A 20,863-nucleotide genomic window follows, 5' to 3' on the forward strand; every position below is an offset into this window, starting at 1 on the left:
ATTCTCCCTGTCATTCCTGAATACACTATACCCCTCACATTCAATCCCGCTAGCTATATCATCTTGAGTCAGCCATGTTTCACTAATGCCAATAACCTGTGGTCTGGAAGTGCCAACCAAGGCCAAAAATTCTTCCTTCTTGTTCCTAATACTCCTAGCATTAGTATACATGAATTGCAGACCTCCGTTAGCCCCATCCCTACCTTGATGCCTTATACTAACTATCCCATTCTGATATTGTTGTCCTTCTTATTCGCTTGGGCATATTATACTCATTCATACACTCAACTGCCTCCCTAAGGTCTGCATATCTGCGTCCACCTGCCCCCCCCCCCCCCCCTTAATAAATCTAGTTTCCCTGATTCTGCACATCCACTTCATTCAACAACACTTTTTCAAGTCTCCTTACACCGAATCCATTCGAATGCAAACCATCCATCGTATATAGATCCTTTCACCCATCGAACTCACTCCACACATCCAGAAATTCCACACCACTCATCCTGCATAACCCACGCATAAAGTCATTTGCAATTGTGACCCTCCTAAACTCTTCACTGTCATACTGTGGAAAAAGACTAATCATCCCAACTCTCTCACTCTTCTCAAACAATTCCTTCATATCCTCTATCATTTCCATTTTATCTCCTTTCAAATCATTCGCACCTGCCACCACTATCATTTCTTTCACCCTTTGCTTTTGCTCCCTAATAGACTCACTTACGTCCTTAATGGTTGCACCTGGATGGTACGATTTTGTCAAATTCTCCACTATCACATCTCGTACTAGCGAATCTCCATACAGCACTTGCTCTTTCATTTTGTTTACGTTCACAATCATACTCTTATTTTTCCTATCGTACTTTTTTTATTGGCTGGTACACTCGGTAGACATTTGTGCATACGCTCTAGCTGCCACTTTGCCCTATGTATCACCCCGCTCAACCGTACGATCTCACTCATTGCATCTATCTCATCTTTTTTATTATCTGTTAAACCATTCATTTGCTCTGTATTAATATATTCATTCTCACTTTCAATGCCACCCTCAAAGATCTCTGACACAACCTCGCAATTTCTTATCATATCACTATTTTCTACATTCTGACATTTGACAAAAATATCACACTCACGACCTGAAACACACTTTAATTCCTTATTTTCCTTACATTTTCTGCACACATTCATTCCACTATCATCATCTAACCATACTCCAACCATTTCTTTAAATAGGAGGAGGAATGACTTATCAACTCCTTGAGTGTTGATGCTAATTTCTTGGCTATGTGATAATTAGGGCTATTTATTCCTTCAACTATTGGCCAAAGAGGCACGTTTTGTTTGTGTGCTTCAGGAACACCATATATTCTGGGAGAATGGGCGTAATGGGGTATATGTTTTTTAACCATGTCTGATTGCCAAGAGGTGATGGACTTAAGTAATTTCTCAGTTATTTTCTTTATCTGTTATTTGGGTTATAGTTTACAAGATGATAGGTGCTGTTATTGGAGACTAGGTGATTCATCTAATGGATAAAATTTGATTAGAAACCAGCAATGTCCTGAACAATAATAAAATCATGCATAGAAATCTCACAAAAACAGAACTAGCAGCAATCAAGTCATTGAAAACTAATCAAGAGATAATTATAACAAAATTGGATAGAGGTAATACCACTGTCATACTTGACAGGTCAACATCCATCCATCAGATGAATCAACTAGTCTCGGATAACAGCACATATCAGCTTGTAAACTATAACCCAACTAACAGAATAAAGAAAAAAACTGAGAAATTACTTAAGTCTGTCACCTCTTGGTTTCCAGACACAGTTAAAAAACTTATACCCCATTACATCCATTCTCCCAGAATATATGGTGTTCCTAAAGTACACAAACAAAACGTGCTGCTTCGGCCTATAGTTATTATTATTATTATTCAGTCCTCCATGGAGTCAAAAGACTCATCGTGGGAGGTCCTTCCTAAGAAACACAAAGTCTATCAAGACTCATCGAGGGGAGATCCCCCTAAGAAACACACAGTCTATCATACCATTCCTTAAACTCATTCACCGTTCTCGCTCTCACCACTCCATCAGGCAATGCATTCCATGGTTCAACCACACTCCATGCAAAGAAACCACTCCTCACCCTCTTGCTCACAGCTTCCTTTCATAACTTCCTGGGATGGCCTCTTGTCATCACTCCTTCTCGGTGTTCAACCAGGCAAAAGAATTCCCCGGTGTCAACCAAGTAACCACCTCTCAACAGTTTAAAAGTCTCAATCATATCACCTCTCTTTCTTCTATCCACCAATCTCTGCAGTTCACATCCCCTCAGCCAATCCTCATAACTATCATTGTAGAGTCCTGAAACCATCTTTGTTATCTGCCTTTGTACCCTTTCCACAGTTAATTTATCCCAAAATCTGAGAACAATAGTCCAAGTGTGGTCTGATCAGGTTCTTATACAATGGATTGATAACTGTTTTATCTCTGCAGTTCAGCATCCTTCTCATTATTGCAGCAATCCTCTGTGTTACCTTCACCACCTTTGCAATATGTCCCCTAAATTTCAGGTTTCTATCAATCATCTTGTCTCCCCTACTTCCTTCAGTATAACTCCTCCCATAAAGTATGCGGTGTCCCATCGATGTTTCCCGAACCTCAAGACCTTATATTTTGCTGCATTAAACCGACACGCCATTCATTTGCCCATCTATCTAGCTTATTCAAATCCTCTTGCAGGGTTGCCTCATCTGCACTATTACTAGTAATCCCTCCCAGCTTCGCATTATTCGCAAACAACTGAATATTCCCTTGCAATGCACTGACAATGTCATTGATATAAAGGTTAAACAACATAGGTCCCAGTACTGAGCCCTGTGGGACCTCACTTGTAACCGTCTGCTTCCTTGAAACTGCCCAACCATACACATCTCTCTGATACCTATAGGATAGCCAATCCTGAATACCACCACCCATCACAAAAATATGGAGTCATACCCTTAAAAACAGAGCTACAACAATTTGCTCTAATCAGCAAGCTCTTAAACAAGAATTAAAAATTATTAGCAACACATTTATAAATAACGGCTATAACAAAAAATACTATTAAGAAAGTTCTTCATAAAACTTCATCAAAAAATATTTAGATTACAGTAAAACCATAGCCATCCCATACATTAAAGGGTTATCAGAAAAAATCCACAGAATCCTACACCATTATAATCTGCCACCTTTAAATCACCTACAAAATTAAAAAACATATTCAACTCCTCTAAGAATCCTCTCCTCCCATTGGCACATCATGGAATTTATTGTATCTACTGGACCTGTAACTTACCTTATATTGGTGAAACTGGACATACAATCCCTATAAGGAAAAAAGAACACAAAAGACACGTTAAATGTAACAATTTTGGTGAAGCAGGCCTCTCAGATCACGCTCTCAACACCTTACACCAAATCGATTGGAAAAGTACCCGCTCTCTACACCATACAAAAACCTGGTACGAAAGAAAATTTAAATAAGCCTGCAAAATTCTAATTAACCACCCTAATATCAACAATAATGGGGCATGAAAATTCCAAGAATCTGGATGGCACATATTCAGCCTACTTCAACCAATTGGTAAGGAATTTATATGTATAACCATATTTTAATACATATATATATATAAATATGTTGCTCTCCAGCCCAATGTAATTTTGTAACCAATAAATAATAATAATAATAATAATAATAATAATAATAATAATAACAGGACTCTAGCGTTGATGAAATCAAGTTTTTTTTTTCTTTTTTCAACAGAGGTCAGGCCAATAATTGTTTTAACGGTTGGTCAGTAAGTTTAGCAAACCATGTAGATTGTAGTGCAGCTTGTTTCTCTGGACATAATGTACATGCTCCAGAAGATGACCTTGATACGAAGGTCGAAACATCAAGTGTTGATTTTGGTTTATATTAAACTAAAGTTTTACTTTAGTTTTATTTTACTTTTACGGTAGTTGTCTCCATTATTTTCCAAAATGTATTCTGATCACTGTGTAACCCTAAAAGAAAGGAAAAATTAAATAGTCTTTAATGCTGGTGCAGAGTTCCCATGAACTGCATCTAGCTCGGCTTTGATCTGCATGGCCACCATTTCTTCAAACAAAGGGAGGGTGGCGCTAGTGTCCTTGGTAAATGTGGCGGTCGAGTTTAGCTAGTCTAGAAAACGTGTTTTTAAAGTTAAATATAGTGTGGCTTTTTGTCACAAATTGTGCTGCAATTGTGCATCGGTTAGAAACAAGTGTCCTTCAGTGGTATTATTGTTTAGAACTGTGTTGTATATCTTGTGTTTTCACTGCCGTATGTTTCACTATATCAACGTGTAAAGATGGCGTCCAACAAGAAACGTACGTCAGCGGCGCTGACGTACAAAATGAGAAGAAGGAAAATGTTGACGTATGTGAGAAGTGTCGGGATAGGCTGGAGCGTTCAGGAATGGAAGCTGACATCGGGACCGTAGCGGAAGAACTTCGGCGGGAGTTTATGAAAATGAAAAATGACCTTCATCTTCTTCATGAGGAAGTGGAAGTGATCGGTAAGGAGATACTGGAAGTTAAAGCTGAGTTTAATGTGTTAAATAGAGAAATTAGGACTATAGAGATTACTTTAGCTGATGTAACTAGAACAGGATTACATATGGGTGAGTCTTTGGTGAATGATTCAGTAATAAATAGTATGGGAGTGATTGGGAGTCAACATAATAAAACCACAAGTGGCCTAGAAGAAATGAGATGTAGTGAGAGTGGGGGGGGGTAAGTAATAGAGAGTTGGGTAATGAAGCTGGGAGAGTTATGCTGAATAGTGTAGAGAATGAGTCCATGAGTGTGGACTTGAATGAAGTTATGAGTGGTAAAATATATGGTGATTCTATGATTAAGGGTATGGAGAGTGGTATGCATGAGGAGTGCTTGGCTGATGGCACAATAGAAAGAGTGGCTTTAGCAATAAAGAGAGGGCATGAAACAGACAAGATGATAGTTATGGTGGGTACAAATGACCTGAGAGGTAGTATAAATCGGGTAGGAAAAGATTTAAGAACATTATTAGATATTGTGAAGAGGAAAAGTGTCAATGGGAGAATAGTGTGTGTGCTGCCTCGTTTTGACAATTACGAGTTAAGTAGACGAGCAATGATAATGAATGATATGATTGCAAGAATGTGCAGAAAAAGAGGTCTGGAGTTTGTTGATGTTTGGAGTGTGTTTGAAGGAAAAAGGCAGTTGTATGCTAGAGATGGACTGCATCTTAACATGGAAGGACATAAGCGATTGAAGAAGTTATTGTTTTCTGAACAGGTTGAAGTTATTGGGCAGGGAAACTAATATTGAAAAGGTTGAGTGTAAGAGAGAGAAACTTTAGCACTGATTGTGTATTTATTGATCCTTATAGGCAGAATAAATTGCAGAAGAGAGGGGATAAAAATCGACATAGGACTACGGTGGTTAGTGACTTATATATCAGTTCTAAAGCCGGTACAAGATCTAGAGGGAATCTGCAATTTTTGTATACCAATGCTAGAAGCATTCGAAATAAGAGAGAAGAATTTTTGGCATTAGTTTGTGAAATCTCACCAAAAGTTGTAGGCATTAGTGAAACTTGGCTGTCAGCAGAAGATGTGGTCACTGGAATTGAATGTGATGGGTACAGTATTTTCAGGGAGGATAGAGAAGATAGAACAGGAGGAGGAGTACTGTTGATGATAGCTGATGTGTTGCAGCCAAAGAAAGTAGTATATCATGATGATAGACATGTGAATGAGAGTTCATTTGAGGCAGTCTGGTACGAAATAGTGACCAACGCAACCAAATATACAGTTGGATGCTGCTATAGGCCAGGGAGTACGGGGGGAGATATTGAATTCATGCATCAGCAACTTAGTGCAATGAGTGAAGGCTTAGTGATTATTATGGGGGATTTTAATTATGGTGATATCAATTGGAAGGAGGAAATATCACGTAGCAAAAAGGAAATGGAGTTCATACATCTTCTACGAGATAATTACTTGAAACAGCACGTAACTGAAGGGACACGTGGTGTGAGAGTGTTGGACCTGGTTATTGGTTCAGAGGTTATATGCATAAGTAAGGTGTTCTCGTTACCTCCTGTTGGTGAAAGCGATCATGTGGTATTGACTTGGGAGGTTGCAAAATCTGTGGATTTTGCTATTAACAAGGGGTATGTACGGAACTACAGGTTAGGCAATTATAACAAGCTTCGGAGTGAGCTTGCAGCCATCCCATGGCAGAACATATTGCAAGGGAAAGATGTTAGCAGTGCTTGGGATAAAATCAGCGGGTATCTGAGGAAAGCAATATCAGATTGTGTCCCCATGGTCAGGAGGTCAAACAAGGCAGGCATTAGATGGATGAGCAGTAGTATCAAGCTTGAACTGCAAAAAAAGAAAATGTTATGGAGAATTTACAAGGAGAAGGGCGATCAGGACACCCATGAGCAGTACAAGGCTCAAGCTAGGAAGGTTACCAGCATAGTAAGAAAAGCTAAATCAGATTATGAGTAGACCTTAACCAAAGAGATCAAGGGTAATCCCAAAGAGTTCTTCCGCTATGTGGCAAGTAAGAGGAAGAATGACTTCGGAAGGATAACCTTAGTGGGTGCCGATGGTATTGAAGTGACAAAATCAGATGTAATAGTCGAGTTACTGAGTGATCATTTCTCAAAAGTCTATCATCCAAGTGAGGCTATCTCTATACCTATAGCAATACCTAATGTGAGAATTGAAGCGAAAGAATCAGAGGTATTAAATATATTGCAAAACTTAAATGCAAACACTGCGGTAGGCTTAGATGGAATATCAGCTCGGGTGTTGCGTGAATGTGCAAATGAATTGTCAACCCCTCTTACCTGGATATTTAATTTAAGTTTGAACTCTGGTATGGTCCCTAGGGAGTGGAAGTTAGGCAAAGTGGTTCCTTTGCATAAGGGTGGCTCTAAAACTGCGGTATTGAATTACAGACCAATCACCATCTCAGGAGTAGTGGTAAAAGTATTGGAAAAGTTGGTTAAAGACAAAATTCAAGAATGGGTGGATCAGGATATGATACTCTATAGAGGCCAACATGGTTTTGTTAAAGGTAGATCCTGCCTTAGCAATCTATTAACTATTCATAATAGAATAACATCTGAGTTGGACAAAGGAACTGGCTACACAGTGGTACTTCTGGATTTTGCTAAGGCTTTTGACAGGATACCCCATAGAACACTGTTACTCAAATTGGAGCAGATGGGAATGGATATTAAATTGGTGATATGGATAGGAGAATGGCTCAGGGAGAGATACCATAAGGTGGTGTATGGAGGAGGCGAGTCCAGAATGAGGCAGGTGACCAGTGGTGTGCCTCAGAGCTCTGTGCTTGGGCCAATGTTGTTTAATTTGTATATAAATGATATAGGAAATGGCTTAAAGGGAGATATTCAGTTGTTTGCTGATGATGTAAAGTTGTGTAGTGCAATAAAAAATCAAGCTGATGTTGAAAGTTTGCAGGAGGATTTAAATAAGCTGGTAAAATGGGCAAAAGAAAATGGATGTCAGTTCAATGTGGAAAGGTGGAAAGTCATGCATTTTTGGGATTAAAAGATTACCAGCTGTGTACTACATCGATGGAAAGGTACTCCAAGAGATTGATGAGGCTAGGGACTTAGGGGTATTGGTAGATAGGGAGATGAAGTTCAGAGGACATATTGCTAAGGTGTCCAAGATTGCACAGAGGATTACTTGGTTGTTGAGGAACACACTGACATCCAGAGATAAAGAAGTTATTATTCCCCTTTATAAAGCATTGATACTTCCACATTTGGATTACTGTGCTCAGGTCTGGTCACCTGGATTCCTTGGAGATGAGGAGGCTGTGGAGAGGGTTCAGAGAAGAGTGACCAAGTTGGTGAGTGATATAAAAAATGCTCCCTACATTGATAGATTGAGAGCTTGTGGATTGCAGAGATTGGTTGATAGGCGAAGAAGAGGGGATATGATAGAAACATTCAAATTACTAAAAGGTTTTTATAGGATTGATGCAGGGGAAATGTTTCAGCTGTGTGATAGTGATGGAAGAACAAGAGGCCATCTCTGGAAATTAAAGAAGAGTGTGGTTAACAAAGGTGTCAGAACAAGGTTTTTTGCCTGGAGGGTGGTGAATGAGTGGAATTCATTGCCTGATTTAGTTGTGAGCTCTTTGTCTGTAAATGAATTCAAGAAGAGATATGGCAGATATTGTTTTGCTAGTTTGGGTCTCCCGCAATGAGTCTACTGACTCCATGGAGATACCCGTAATAATAATAATAATAATAATAATAAAAAAGTGTTTTCTCACAGCACAAAACTCGTCTTTCTCCATTTTTATGAAAAATGCAAATATAGTAATTTTAAATGTTTGCCAAATGAGAACTATGCGTCGCACTTGAAGATGATACGTGTCAACACTATGAATAAACAAACTGTTTCACCGTCTACTGGAAATTATTATTATTATTATTATTATTATTATTATTATTATATTATTATTATTATTAACAATAAACCTTGCGATGTCCCGAAATCAACCCTGTAACACGTACAAAATACCTTGGTCTTTACATAGACTGCCACTTTAAATGGACAAAACATACAGCATACCTACATACCAAACTCTGTATCATCGCAGCAAAACTCTTCCAAGTAAAAGACATGATTCCATCTAACATAAAAAAACTCCTATATCACAGTAATCTGCAAATCCCTACTCAGATACAGTACAACAGACTATGCAAACACATCAAACAGCCACCTAACAAAATAAGAAATATTACATAGGAAAATTGTGTCAACAGTGATTTGGACACTTTATACACAACAGCCAATATCCTACCAGCACATGGCGATATACAGAATCATGAGCATTAAAAATCTGAAACACTACATAATACTACTAAGGAATTACTTCAACATCACCTATTGAAATAACAGAAACATATATCGTATAATACGACCCACAACAACTCTCTACATCCCTACACCCTTCAACAACTCATATGTTTCTTTGGTGAGATTACATCAGATACCTATGCTACTCAACAACCTACCAAGTAATTTAAAACACATAGACAACTACAGAACATTAAAATGTGAACTCTGGAAAATATACCAACAAAGTTAATATACCATTAACACTAATATACACATCACAAATCACCAGCATCAAATGCCTACACCCCATCCATAAACAGTAACAACAATATAAATAGTGAAGGCTAATCCTACTCTCTTCATAAAAGCTAACCCAAGCTTCGAAGTAGGAGGGATTAATTTGCCTCTCTCATCCACACGTAATCCTCATAATCAAAGACTGCAAATTATGTAACAAAACAGTCAGTACGGTGTATAATAATAATGAAGTTACAGATATAAAAAAAAGTATATGAATTTGTATCCAATGAAAAAAAAATATTGAAAAGAAATAATGTGCCTTAAACTGAGTACAGGGCATCAAGTGTAATATGCATTAATTGTAAATATGTAAATACTCTGTATGATGAAAATAGAAAAAGTGTTATTTTAGACATAATGTGTAAACATGCAAAAAAATGTCTGCAATAATCATCTGTAATAATCATACGTATGTAATTTATCTGAGACATTATCATATTATTATGATTATTATTCATTATTCAAAAATTCCGTTTAATATTCACTGTTAATATTAGAAGAACATGTGTTGTAAATATAGATGCAAAAGAGTATTATTATCAAAATTTTAATTGAAATGCAATGCAGAAAATAAATCACATTCAGCACTTAGTGCTGGATTTTGTAAAAATTACAAGTTGGAATGTCGCTAAAGATGATTATTGTAATTATGTAAATATTTCAGAAATCAGAAAAATTCAGAAAATTACATGACACCTCCAGGTGCCCTCCTGTAGAGTAGAGTAGGTGCCCTCCCTCGATGAGTCTTTGGACTCATCGAGGGAGGGCACCTACTCTACAACTCTCTGTCTCCACTAACTACACCAATACCATCTACCACCAAAACAACACCACTAGTATTTTCATAGACAATCACAAACATCCATGCCCACAACCGGATTCGAACCCTCAACCTCTTGACTGGAGAGTAGACACCAAAATTTATCAAACTTTTCAAACAACCCTTGTATATAGCAAATTAATATGAATAATAATTACACTCCAATAATTATAATAAATTAAAAGAGAAAATTGATTTTTAAATACTGAATTTATTATAAAATAGCATATTTAAAATATAACTTGAATATAATGCGATGGTATTTAATGATCAGAAGAATTATGTTATTATATATTATCTTCATAATTAAGAAACTGCATACCAAGTGATAACAGAGTATGTCTATAACTTCCCCACTGTCCATCTACGAATGTGTTTACAGCTAGGTCTTTCTTTATTACTTGCTGATAAAGTGTCCCCCCCCCCACCCCCCCCCCCCCCCACCCCCCCCCCCCCCCACCCCCCCCCCCCCCCACCCCCCCCCCCCCCCACCCCCCCCCCCCCCCACCCCCCCCCCCCCCCACCCCCCCCCCCCCCCACCCCCCCCCCCCCCCACCCCCCCCCCCCCCCACCCCCCCCCCCCCCCACCCCCCCCCCCCCCCACCCCCCCCCCCCCCCACCCCCCCCCCCCCCCACCCCCCCCCCCCCCCACCCCCCCCCCCCCCCACCCCCCCCCCCCCCCACCCCCCCCCCCCCCCACCCCCCCCCCCCCCCACCCCCCCCCCCCCCCACCCCCCCCCCCCCCCACCCCCCCCCCCCCCCACCCCCCCCCCCCCCCACCCCCCCCCCCCCCCACCCCCCCCCCCCCCCACCCCCCCCCCCCCCCACCCCCCCCCCCCCCCACCCCCCCCCCCCCCCACCCCCCCCCCCCCCCACCCCCCCCCCCCCCCACCCCCCCCCCCCCCCACCCCCCCCAGATATTTCGAATGCATTTATTTCCTCTCACTGCCTGCATTTTGCGCAGATACCCTCTCCGCTCTCTTTCACAAGCCACATATCCAATTCCCGAGATGCATACATGCCGGAAGTACTGCATGCCACAAAGTCCCTTATGATATTGCTTATAATAATGTTCTTAAAGGCAGAGGACTTGGCGATGCGCCACTTGCAACTGCAGCTGAATCCGCCATCATTCCTTACTGCCGAGTGGTGTAAATGTTAATTATTCAATTAATAAATTCCGTTAAATAAATAAGAAAAAAAGTACAAACAATTACAAGTAAAACAAAACATTTAAGTACACTAAATAAAATGAAATATAACTAAATACGGTAATGAAAACTTAACATCGTTTTGTCTTCCACCATTATTAATATTATTATTATTTGGCACCTCTGGGGAGTCCAAAGACTCATCAAGGGAGAGTGTGCCAATAGCATCGAACGATTGGGCCCCTTCCAACTACTAACTGCGCTCAAACTTACTTAACTGAGCCATTAGTAGCAGAGGCTCTTGCATTCGATTCCGACGGTAACCAAAATATATTATATCATGACAGCAACAAACTTCCAAAAAACAACCACTGAAGTACACTCGTTTTTAGAGAAACAATTTAGCACTCAAAAACATAGAAAAAACGGACTATTCACCGATTAAAAATCACTTTCTTCCGCACAGCTCAAATTCACCACCACGTGCTACGGTGATGCTAGCGGCAATCTATATGCGCTTCTTAATAGCTGCTTTTTCTCTACTGGCTTACAATCGAGCACATCTTTCACTTCTCGTTAGTAATTTGTCAAGGATTGTTCATTACGTATCTCAAGTCGTAAATTACTGGTAATTTTTGCCTGATATAATGGGAAAGAAGATGACTCTATTTGGGAAGATAACTTTGATTGCACACAAGGAAACCGCTCTCCAGGACAGAAGAAGTGATGGAGAATAGAAGGTTCTGGTAAGTCATACCCTTTTCATTTTTTTTTTTCTGAAAACTTAAGTTTCCAAAAATTCCCGCACATATCTCGTAACACGATTTTTTAGCTTTAATTTTGGGAAAAAAGTGTGATTTATAGTCGAGTAAATACGGTAATTTTTTTAGTTATTAAATTCTTATGTATAGATCTTTGGTTAAAGACTGGATTTATAAAACGCACAAAATAGAGCAATATAGCAGATATAAAAATAAGCATTTTCACTCCTCTCAAAAAACAAAAGAAAAAAAAATCAACTAACGCCTTGTATTCCATACTAGGGAGTAAGCGAGGCCTTTATACCCTATCTAGCTTTTGGAGACTGAGTGGGCAGTTCAATCTCCACCGGTAGCCAATCAGAGGTAGCTGGCCCATGTCTATCACTAATTATAGCAGCCACCGATGAAAGGCTGGAAACAAGTGCTTCCATCTCTTGGTACCTAACCCTAACAAGATATGTCACTGTCTGAAAAAATAATGTGGGTACTACAGTCGATTTTCTTGAGTTTCCGGGATAAAAAACCCGAGTTTCCGGGAGGAAAAACCTGCTTGCCTGTGCCAGAGATCGACTAACTCGGGAACCGGTCGAAGAGAGGCTTAGAAAAAGTTCCTCCAGTCAGCGATTAGACCAGAACCTAGGTCTAACTTCAAGCAGCCAAGAGGAGAGGACACAAGCACCACTTCCACTGAGCTACACAGGCCTCCATGAAGTAAAAATTTATAGTATCTTTATAAATTTTGTTCTATTAAAAATAAATCATATTCTTTTGTTTAAATGTACATCTAAATTCAAATAAAACAGACATTACAATGAAATATATTTTCATTTATTATTATTATTATTTTGATAAGGGTATTTTGAGAAGGCACTTGGTAATAATGAAAATTAGAGAAGGCGTACACGGATATCTGAAGTTTCAGAAACACTGATCTATCCAAAAATATTTAGTCTGAAGCATAGGTGTATATTACGATCTTCGTTTTCTTAAATTCTGCTTGGAATTTGGATAGACGAAATAGCGTCTGTCAAAATATGCACTTCTTACAATTTTTTCTGCGTCATTTCAATTTTGAACGTGACACATATTGAGTATATTGTGTATTCCGTGTTTAAGTGAATTTGGACAATTTTTGACTTTGATTTTAATTGTGTACTTATTTTTGGATTTTTGATAGACAAATAAAATTTTAAAGATAATAGTTTATAAATTACAAACATATTAATCAGCTGAGGGAACATAGCTAAAAATCCCGTACATATGCGGGGTAGAAGCATATATATGGGATTTTATTAGCTGTATATATACGGGTTCATTAATTTAATTCTAGCCGCATCAGCCTGATGAGTGTTAGGCTGATGCGACTCGAATTAAATTAATGAACATAGTTACTAATTATATGAAGAATTGTGTAATATCCCTTAAATTAAATAATGAACATAGGTTATTTAGGAGCTATAAAACTCTTTAGATGATCTAAGTTTCTATACACATACTGCAATTGGCCCTTTTTTGATACTTTTTTTGGTGTATTTTTGCATCATTTCATTTTGTGCATTACAGTAATAGTGTTACTGTGCAGTTGCCTTTTGTTTTATAAAATATTTATTGTTGTTTAGTAAATTTTTTGTGAATCTGGATTATTATTCACGTAAAGTAAGTACATCAATTATATTAAGGGTCTTGAATTTGGTCATCTCATCGGAGGATGTAATTAAAAATGAGGTGTCAAATCATCTACCAATTGGTGAAAGTGACCATGAGGTGATTACCTGGGTGGTTGCGAGCAGTGCAAGGACCGCTGCGAAAAAAGGGTATATGTGGAACTACAAGAGGGGGTGATTATGAAGAGCTCAGGAGACAGCTTGCAGGTGTAGCATGGAATGAGGAGTTAGCTGGAAAAAAAGATCAATGCAGCTTGGGGGATTTTCAAAAACTATTTAGTAGATGCAATGTCTAAATGTATACCATGGGTGAGAAGGTTAAATAAGGTAGGTGTGAGATGGATGAATAAAGAGATTAAGCATGCGATACAGAGAAAAAGGGCATTGTGGAGGAGTTAGCTGGAAAAAAAGATCAATGCAGCTTGGGGGATTTTCAAAAACTATTTAGTAGATGCAATGTCTAAATGTATACCATGGGTGATAAGGTTAAATAAGGTAGAGGTGAGATGGATGAATAAAGAGATTAAGCATGCAATACAGAGAAAAAGGGCATTGTGGAGGCAGCATAAGAGAAGTGGAAGTAACCAATTTCATGAGATCTACAAAGACCAGGCAAGGAGAGTGACTTGGTTGGTGAGAGTAGCTAAAGAGAGGTATGAACAGCAATTAGCTAATGAAGCCAAAAAGAATCCTAGGGAGTTCTTTCGATATGTAGTCAGCAAAAGTAAGAATGATTATGGAAGGATGACATTGATTGGAGGAAATGGCATAAAGACAACTGATGCAGAATGTGTGGTTGGGATACTTAATAAGCAGTTCATAAAGATCTTTCAATCTTGTGAATGTGACTTCGTGGAGAGATTGAGAGCAGTTGATGATGGGGAGCAGAGACTGACTGTAAGTGAGCAAGAGGTGTTTGGGGAGTTGAGTAAACTAGATATAAATAAGGCTGTGGGACTTGATAATATATCACCGCATATTCTGAAGGAATGTGCCAGAGAGTTCACACCTGCCTTGAAATATTTTTTTAATACGAGTCTTGCACTTTGGAAGGAGGGCAAGATTGTGCCACTTCATAAAGGAGGTGATCGAACTCAAGCATCAAACAATAGGCCTATCTCTGTGGCAGGTGTTGTGGTTAAGTTGTTGGAGAAGCTTGTGAGAACTAGGATCCAGAGTTGGGTTGACAACAATGGTATAATCTTTGATGGACAGCATGGATTTGCTAAAGGGAGGTCATGTTTCAGTAATTTACTTACTTATTACAATAAAGTGACTGCTTCATTGGACAGAGGAGAAGGATACACAGTAATATACTTGGATTTCGCAAAAGCTTTTGTAGAGTACCTCATTCTAAGTTGACACTCAAACTAGAGCAGATGGGGTTGGATATTAGATTAGTGCATTGAATTGGAGACTGGCTATCTGATAGGTATCAACAAGTTGTGTATGGGGGGGGGGGGGGGAATGCAATATCCAGGAAAAGGAAAGTAACTAGTAGAGTGCCTCAGGGGTCTGTTTTAGGAGCATTACTATTTAACTTGTATATTAATGATATTGGTGAAGATTTGGATGGAGATATTCAGTTGTTTGCAAATGAAGCAAAGTTGGGAAGAACTATGAAGAGTAGAGAAGTTGTGGCCTTACAAGAAGACTTGAATAAATTGAGAGAATTAGCATAGGCATGGGGATGTGAGTTCAATGTTGCAAAATGTAAGGTTTTAAAATTTGGGAAACAAAGATAGGATCAGTATATATGCTTGGCGGGGATATATTGTTGGAAGTAGAGGAAATAAGAGATCTGGGGGTGATAGTGAATAAGGATCTAAAGTTTATGCTACACATTGCCAAAATTTTGAAGACAACACAAAGACTTCTGGGAATGATGCGGAGGACACTGATTTGTAGGAGTAGGGAGATTCTTGTTCCATTGTATAAGGCTTTGATTAGGCTACACATGGACTATTCCGCTCAGATTTGGTCACCGGGTTTTCAGAAGGATGAAGAGATGTTGGAAAGGGTCCAAAGGCGACTGACTAAGGTAGTTTCTGAACTCTGGAATGTTGAGTATGAGGAAAGATTGAGAAGATGTAATTTGCAGAGTCTAGTGGAGAGAAGGAAGAGTGGAGATATGATAGAGACCTACAAGTTGGTAAGGGATTGTTATAAGATCAATGGTGGAGAAGTTCTACAGAGAATAGTGGGAGATCAAGAGAGAACCAGAGGTCATTCCTGGAAACTGTATAAAGACGGTGTGAGAGGTAGGTTTTTTTCGTGCAGTGTTGTGAACGATTGGAATGCCTTGCCTGAGAGTGTGGTGTCTGCAAGGAGTTTGAGTGTGTTTAAGACACGGTATGATGAGATGTGTGTGTGTGATTAAAGGACCTCCCAGATGAGTCTTTGACTCCATGAGGTCTTGTTTAATAATAATAATAATAATAATAATAATAATAATAATAATAACAATAATAATTTTTGCTGAGTTTGAAAATCAGGTTAATTGTTTCATTTTAGATATATTATCTGGGAAAATTCCCATGCTACTCCTCTTAAACACTATTATTATAATTATGGCTATTATAGCCTGTTTTTGTTTAGGAGTGTCCCTTATTTTAAATACATTGGCTATTATTACTCAGAAAAGGGGTATATATATTTTAGGGCATTATGGGTGAATATAGAAGGCAATTATAGCAGAATAAAAGAGGTGGAAAAATTTTGTACCTACCTTGTTTTGATTCTAGAATGTCTTCCAATTTCATGATTCTGCTGAAGGTTGTTTATAAAGAGGGGGAGGAAGAAGGATGGGAGCGTAGGCTTGTGTTTTGACGTGGGAAAATAAATTTGGAAACCTGGGTTATGTATTAATAATATATATATATATATATATATATATATATCATTGTGTTTAGGGGCGCATTTTGTTGGGGGAAAGGAGAGAAGGGGAAGGATTTACTCATGTGGAAACTCGGGCAGGGGAGGGGGTTAACGGGGTATGGACTGTTTCGGTCAACTGACCATCATCGGAACTTTTTCGGAATGAGTGTAATGCTATGTCAAGACTGCAAGTTGAATCTGCCAAATAAGGGCATTTTTTGTCGCTAAATGGCCAGAGGCATGGCTTAATTTGTAAGTTCTGAATTGTCCAACATTCGGAAATTAGGTAGGAGTGGTGGACGTTGAATGAAATTTCATCGCATTTTATGGCGATAGTTTCGGATATTCCAAGTATTGTTTCATTGTCTTGTTTGTCTATGGCCTTGTCAATTTGGGGGATATGTTTCAGTTCATGGGCATGAGTTGCAATTTCTCTCTTCTCTGTACTCTATATTTTATTTTTCTTTTTGATGTTGCCATGTTTTTTTGTGTTCAGATATTCCGGAATGGGAATATTGCAGTCACTGAAGTGCTCTTGTAGTCTAGTCCATAAGGACCTAATTGTAGAGCCAGTGTAGGTGACGTCAGTCTTTTTGACAAGGAAAGAAAAATAAAACACAGAGTACAGAGAAGACAGTAACTGCAGCTCACACCCTTGAACTGAAACATATCCCACAAATTGACAAGGCCATAGACAAACAAACAAAACAACGAAACAATGCTTAGAATATCCGAAACTATCGCCATCAAAAGCGAAAAAAATTCAATCAACGTCCACTGCCCCTACCTAATTTCTGAATGTTGGACGATCCAGAACTTACAAATTAAGCCATGCCTCTAGCCATTTAGCAACAAAAAATGCCCTTATTTGGCAGATCCAACTTGCAGTCTTGACATAGCCCTACACTCATTCCGATAAAGTTCCGATGGTGGTCAGTCGACCAAAACGGTCCGTACCCTGTTAACCCCCCCTCCCCCTGCCCCCAGTTTCCACATAAGTAAACCCTTCCGCTTCTCTCCTTCCCCCCCCCTGCCCACAAATTTGTGCCCCTAAACACAATAATATTATATATATTTATATATATATTATTAATACATAACCCGGGTTTCCAAATTTATTTTCCCACGTCAAAACACACAACCACACTCCCTTGCTTCTCCCCCCCTTTATAAACAACCTTCAGCAGGATCATGAAATTGGAAGACATCATGGAATCAAAACAAGGTATGTACAAAATTTTTCCACCTCTTTTATTCTGCTATAATTGCCTTTTATACTCACCCATAATGCCCTAAAAATATATATATATATATATATATATATATATCCCTTTTTTTGAGTAATAATAGCCAATGTATTTAAAATAACGGACACTCCTAAACAAAAACAGGCTATAATAGCCATAATTATAATAATAGTGTTTCATTTTAGTTATGCCAAGGTTTTTGACAGGATATCCCATGGAACACTGTTACACAAATTGGAGCAGATGGGAATGGATACTAAATTGGTGATATGGATAGGAGAGAATGGCTCAGGGAGAGATGCCAGAACGTGGTGTATGGAGGAGCCGAGTACAGGATGAGGCAGGTGACCAGTGGTGTGCCTCAGGGCTCTGTGCTTGGGCCATTTTTGTTTAATTTGTATATAAATGATATAGGAAATGGCTTACAGGGAGATATTCAGTTTTTTGCTGATGATGAAAAGTTGGGTAGCGCAATAAAAAAATCAAGCTGATGTTGAAAGTTTGCAGGAGCATTTAAATAAGCTGGTAGAATGGGCAAAAGGTAATGGATGTCGGTTCAATGTGGAAAAGTGTAAAGTCATGCATTTTGGGATTAAAAGATTACCAGCTGTGTACTACATTGATAGAACAGTACTCCAAGAGATTGATGAGGCTAGGGACTTAGGGGTGTTGGTAGATAGGGAGATGAAGTTCAGAGGACAATTTGTTAAGGTGTCCAAGATTGCACATAGGATTACTTGGTTGTTGAGGAACACACTGACATCAGGAGATAAAGAGGTTATTATTTCCCTTTATAAAGCATCGATACTTAGACATTTGGATTACTGTGCTCAGGTCTGGTCACCTGGATTCCTTGCAGATGAGGAGGCTGTGGAGAGAGTTCACAGAATGACCAAGTTGGTGAGTGATGTAAAAAATGCTCCCTATATTGATAGATTGAGAGCTTGTGGATTGCAGAGGTTGGTTGATAGGCAGAGAAGAGGGGATATGACAGAAACATTTAAATTATTATTATTATTATTATTATTATTATTAAACAAGACCTCATGGAGTCAAAGACTCATCTAGGAGGTCCTTTATCTTACATACACATCTCATCATACCGGGTCTTAAACACATTCAAACTCCTTGCAGACACCACGCTCTCAGGCAAGGCATTCCAATCACTCACAACTCTGCAAGAAAAAACCTGCCTCTCACTCCCTTACTCACACCCTCCTTATACAGTTTCCAGGGATGACCTCTGGTTCTCCCCTGATCTCCCACTATTCTCTGTAGAACTTCTCCACCATTGATCCTATAACAACCCCTTACCAACTTGTAGGTCTCTATCATATCTCCCCTCTTCCTTCTCTCCACGAGACTCTGCAAATTACATCTTTTCAATCTTTCCTCATACTCAACATTCCAGAGGTCAGAAACTACCTTAGTCAGTCACCTTTGGACCCTTTCCAACATCTCTTCATCCTTCTGAAAACCCGGTGACCAAATCTGAGCGGAATAGTCCATGTGTAGCCTAATCAAAGCCTTATACAATGGAACAAGAATCTCCCTACTTCTACAAATCAGTGTCCTCCGCATCATTCCCAGAAGTCTTTGTGTTGTCTTCACAATTTTGGCGATGTGTCCCCTAAATTTTAGATCCTTATCCACTATCACCCCCAGATCTCTTATTTCCTCTACTTCCAACAATATATTGTCACCAAGAATAAATTCTGCATCCCATCTTTGTTTTCCAAATTTTAAAACCTTACATTTTGCAACATTGAACTCACATCCCCATTTGCTTACCCACTCACTCAATTTATTCAAGTCTTCTTGCAAGGCCACAACATCTTCACTACTCTTTATGGTTCGTCCCAACTTTGCATCATCCGCAAACAACTGAATATCTCCATCCAAATCTTCACCAATATCATTAATATATAAGTTAAATAGTAATGGCCCTAAAACAGACCCCTGAGGCACTCCACTAGTGACTTTCCTTTTCCTGGATATTGCACCCCCATACACAACTTGTTGATACCTATCAGATAGCCAGTCTCCAATCCAATGCACTAATCTAATATCCAACCCCATCTGCTCTAGTTTGACTGTCAACTTATCATGAGGTACTCTACAAAAGCTTTTGCGAAATCCAAGTATATTACTGTGTATCCTTCTCCTCTGTCCAAGGAAGTAGTCACTTTATTGTAATAAGTAAGTAGATTACTAAAACATGACCTCCCTTTAGCAAATCCATGCTGTCCATCAAAGATTATACCATTGTTGTCAACCCAATTCTGGATCCTAGTTCTCACAAGCTTCTCCAACAACTTAACCTCAACACCTGACACACAGATAGGCCTATAGTTTGATGCTTGAGTTCGATCACCTCCTTTATGAAGTGACACAATCTTGCCCTCCTTCCACTCTTTAGGAACTTGACCAAATGCAAGACTCGTATTAAAAAAATATGTCAAGGCAGGTGTCAACTCTCTGGCACACTCCTTCAGAATACGTGGTGATATATTATCAAGTCCCACAGCCTTATTTACATCTAGTTTACTCAACTCCCCAAACACCTCTTGCTCACTTACAGTCAGTCTCTCCTCCCCATCATCAACTGCTCTTAATCTCTCCATGAAGTCACATTCACAAGATTGAAAGATCTTTATGAATTGCTCATTAAGTATCTCCACAACACATTCTGCAACAGCTGTCTTTATACCATTTCCTCCAATCAATGTCATCCTTCCATAATCATTCTTTCTTTTGCTGGCTACATATCGAAAGAACTCCCTAGGATTCTTTTTGGCTTCATTAGCTAACTGCTGTTCATACCTCTCTTTAGCTACTCTCACCAACCAAGTCACCCTCCTTGCCTGGTCTTTGTAGACCTCATGAAATTGTTTACTTCCACTTCTCTTATGCTGTATCCACAATGCCTTTTTTTTCTGTATTGCATGCTTAATCTCTTTATTCATCCATCTCACACCTACCTTATTTAACCTTCTCACCTGTGGTATACATTTAGACATTGCATCTACTAAATAGTTTTTGAAAATCCCCCAAGCTGCATTGATCTCTTTTCCAGCTAACTCCTCATTCC

At 39.1% G+C, this 20,863-nt stretch overlaps 1 protein-coding gene across 1 annotated transcript in view; it reads right to left on the reverse strand.

The window, feature by feature from the left end:
- The window catches only part of FASN1 (Fatty acid synthase 1), a 666,286-nt gene that overhangs the window by 267,701 nt on the left and 377,722 nt on the right, over positions 1-20,863 (reverse strand). The window contains exon 17 of the mRNA XM_090415364.1: positions 10,395-10,483. Within this exon, the coding sequence (XP_090271490.1) occupies positions 10,395-10,483 (89 nt within the window). The remainder of the gene's footprint in view (positions 1-10,394; positions 10,484-20,863) is intronic.

The sequence above is a fragment of the Typopeltis vanoorti genome, chromosome 3, assembly GCF_054136105.1.
Source record: "Typopeltis vanoorti isolate ZY-2024b chromosome 3, IOZ_Tvanoo_1.0, whole genome shotgun sequence".
In the NCBI taxonomy this organism is placed as follows: domain Eukaryota; kingdom Metazoa; phylum Arthropoda; class Arachnida; order Uropygi; family Thelyphonidae; genus Typopeltis; species Typopeltis vanoorti.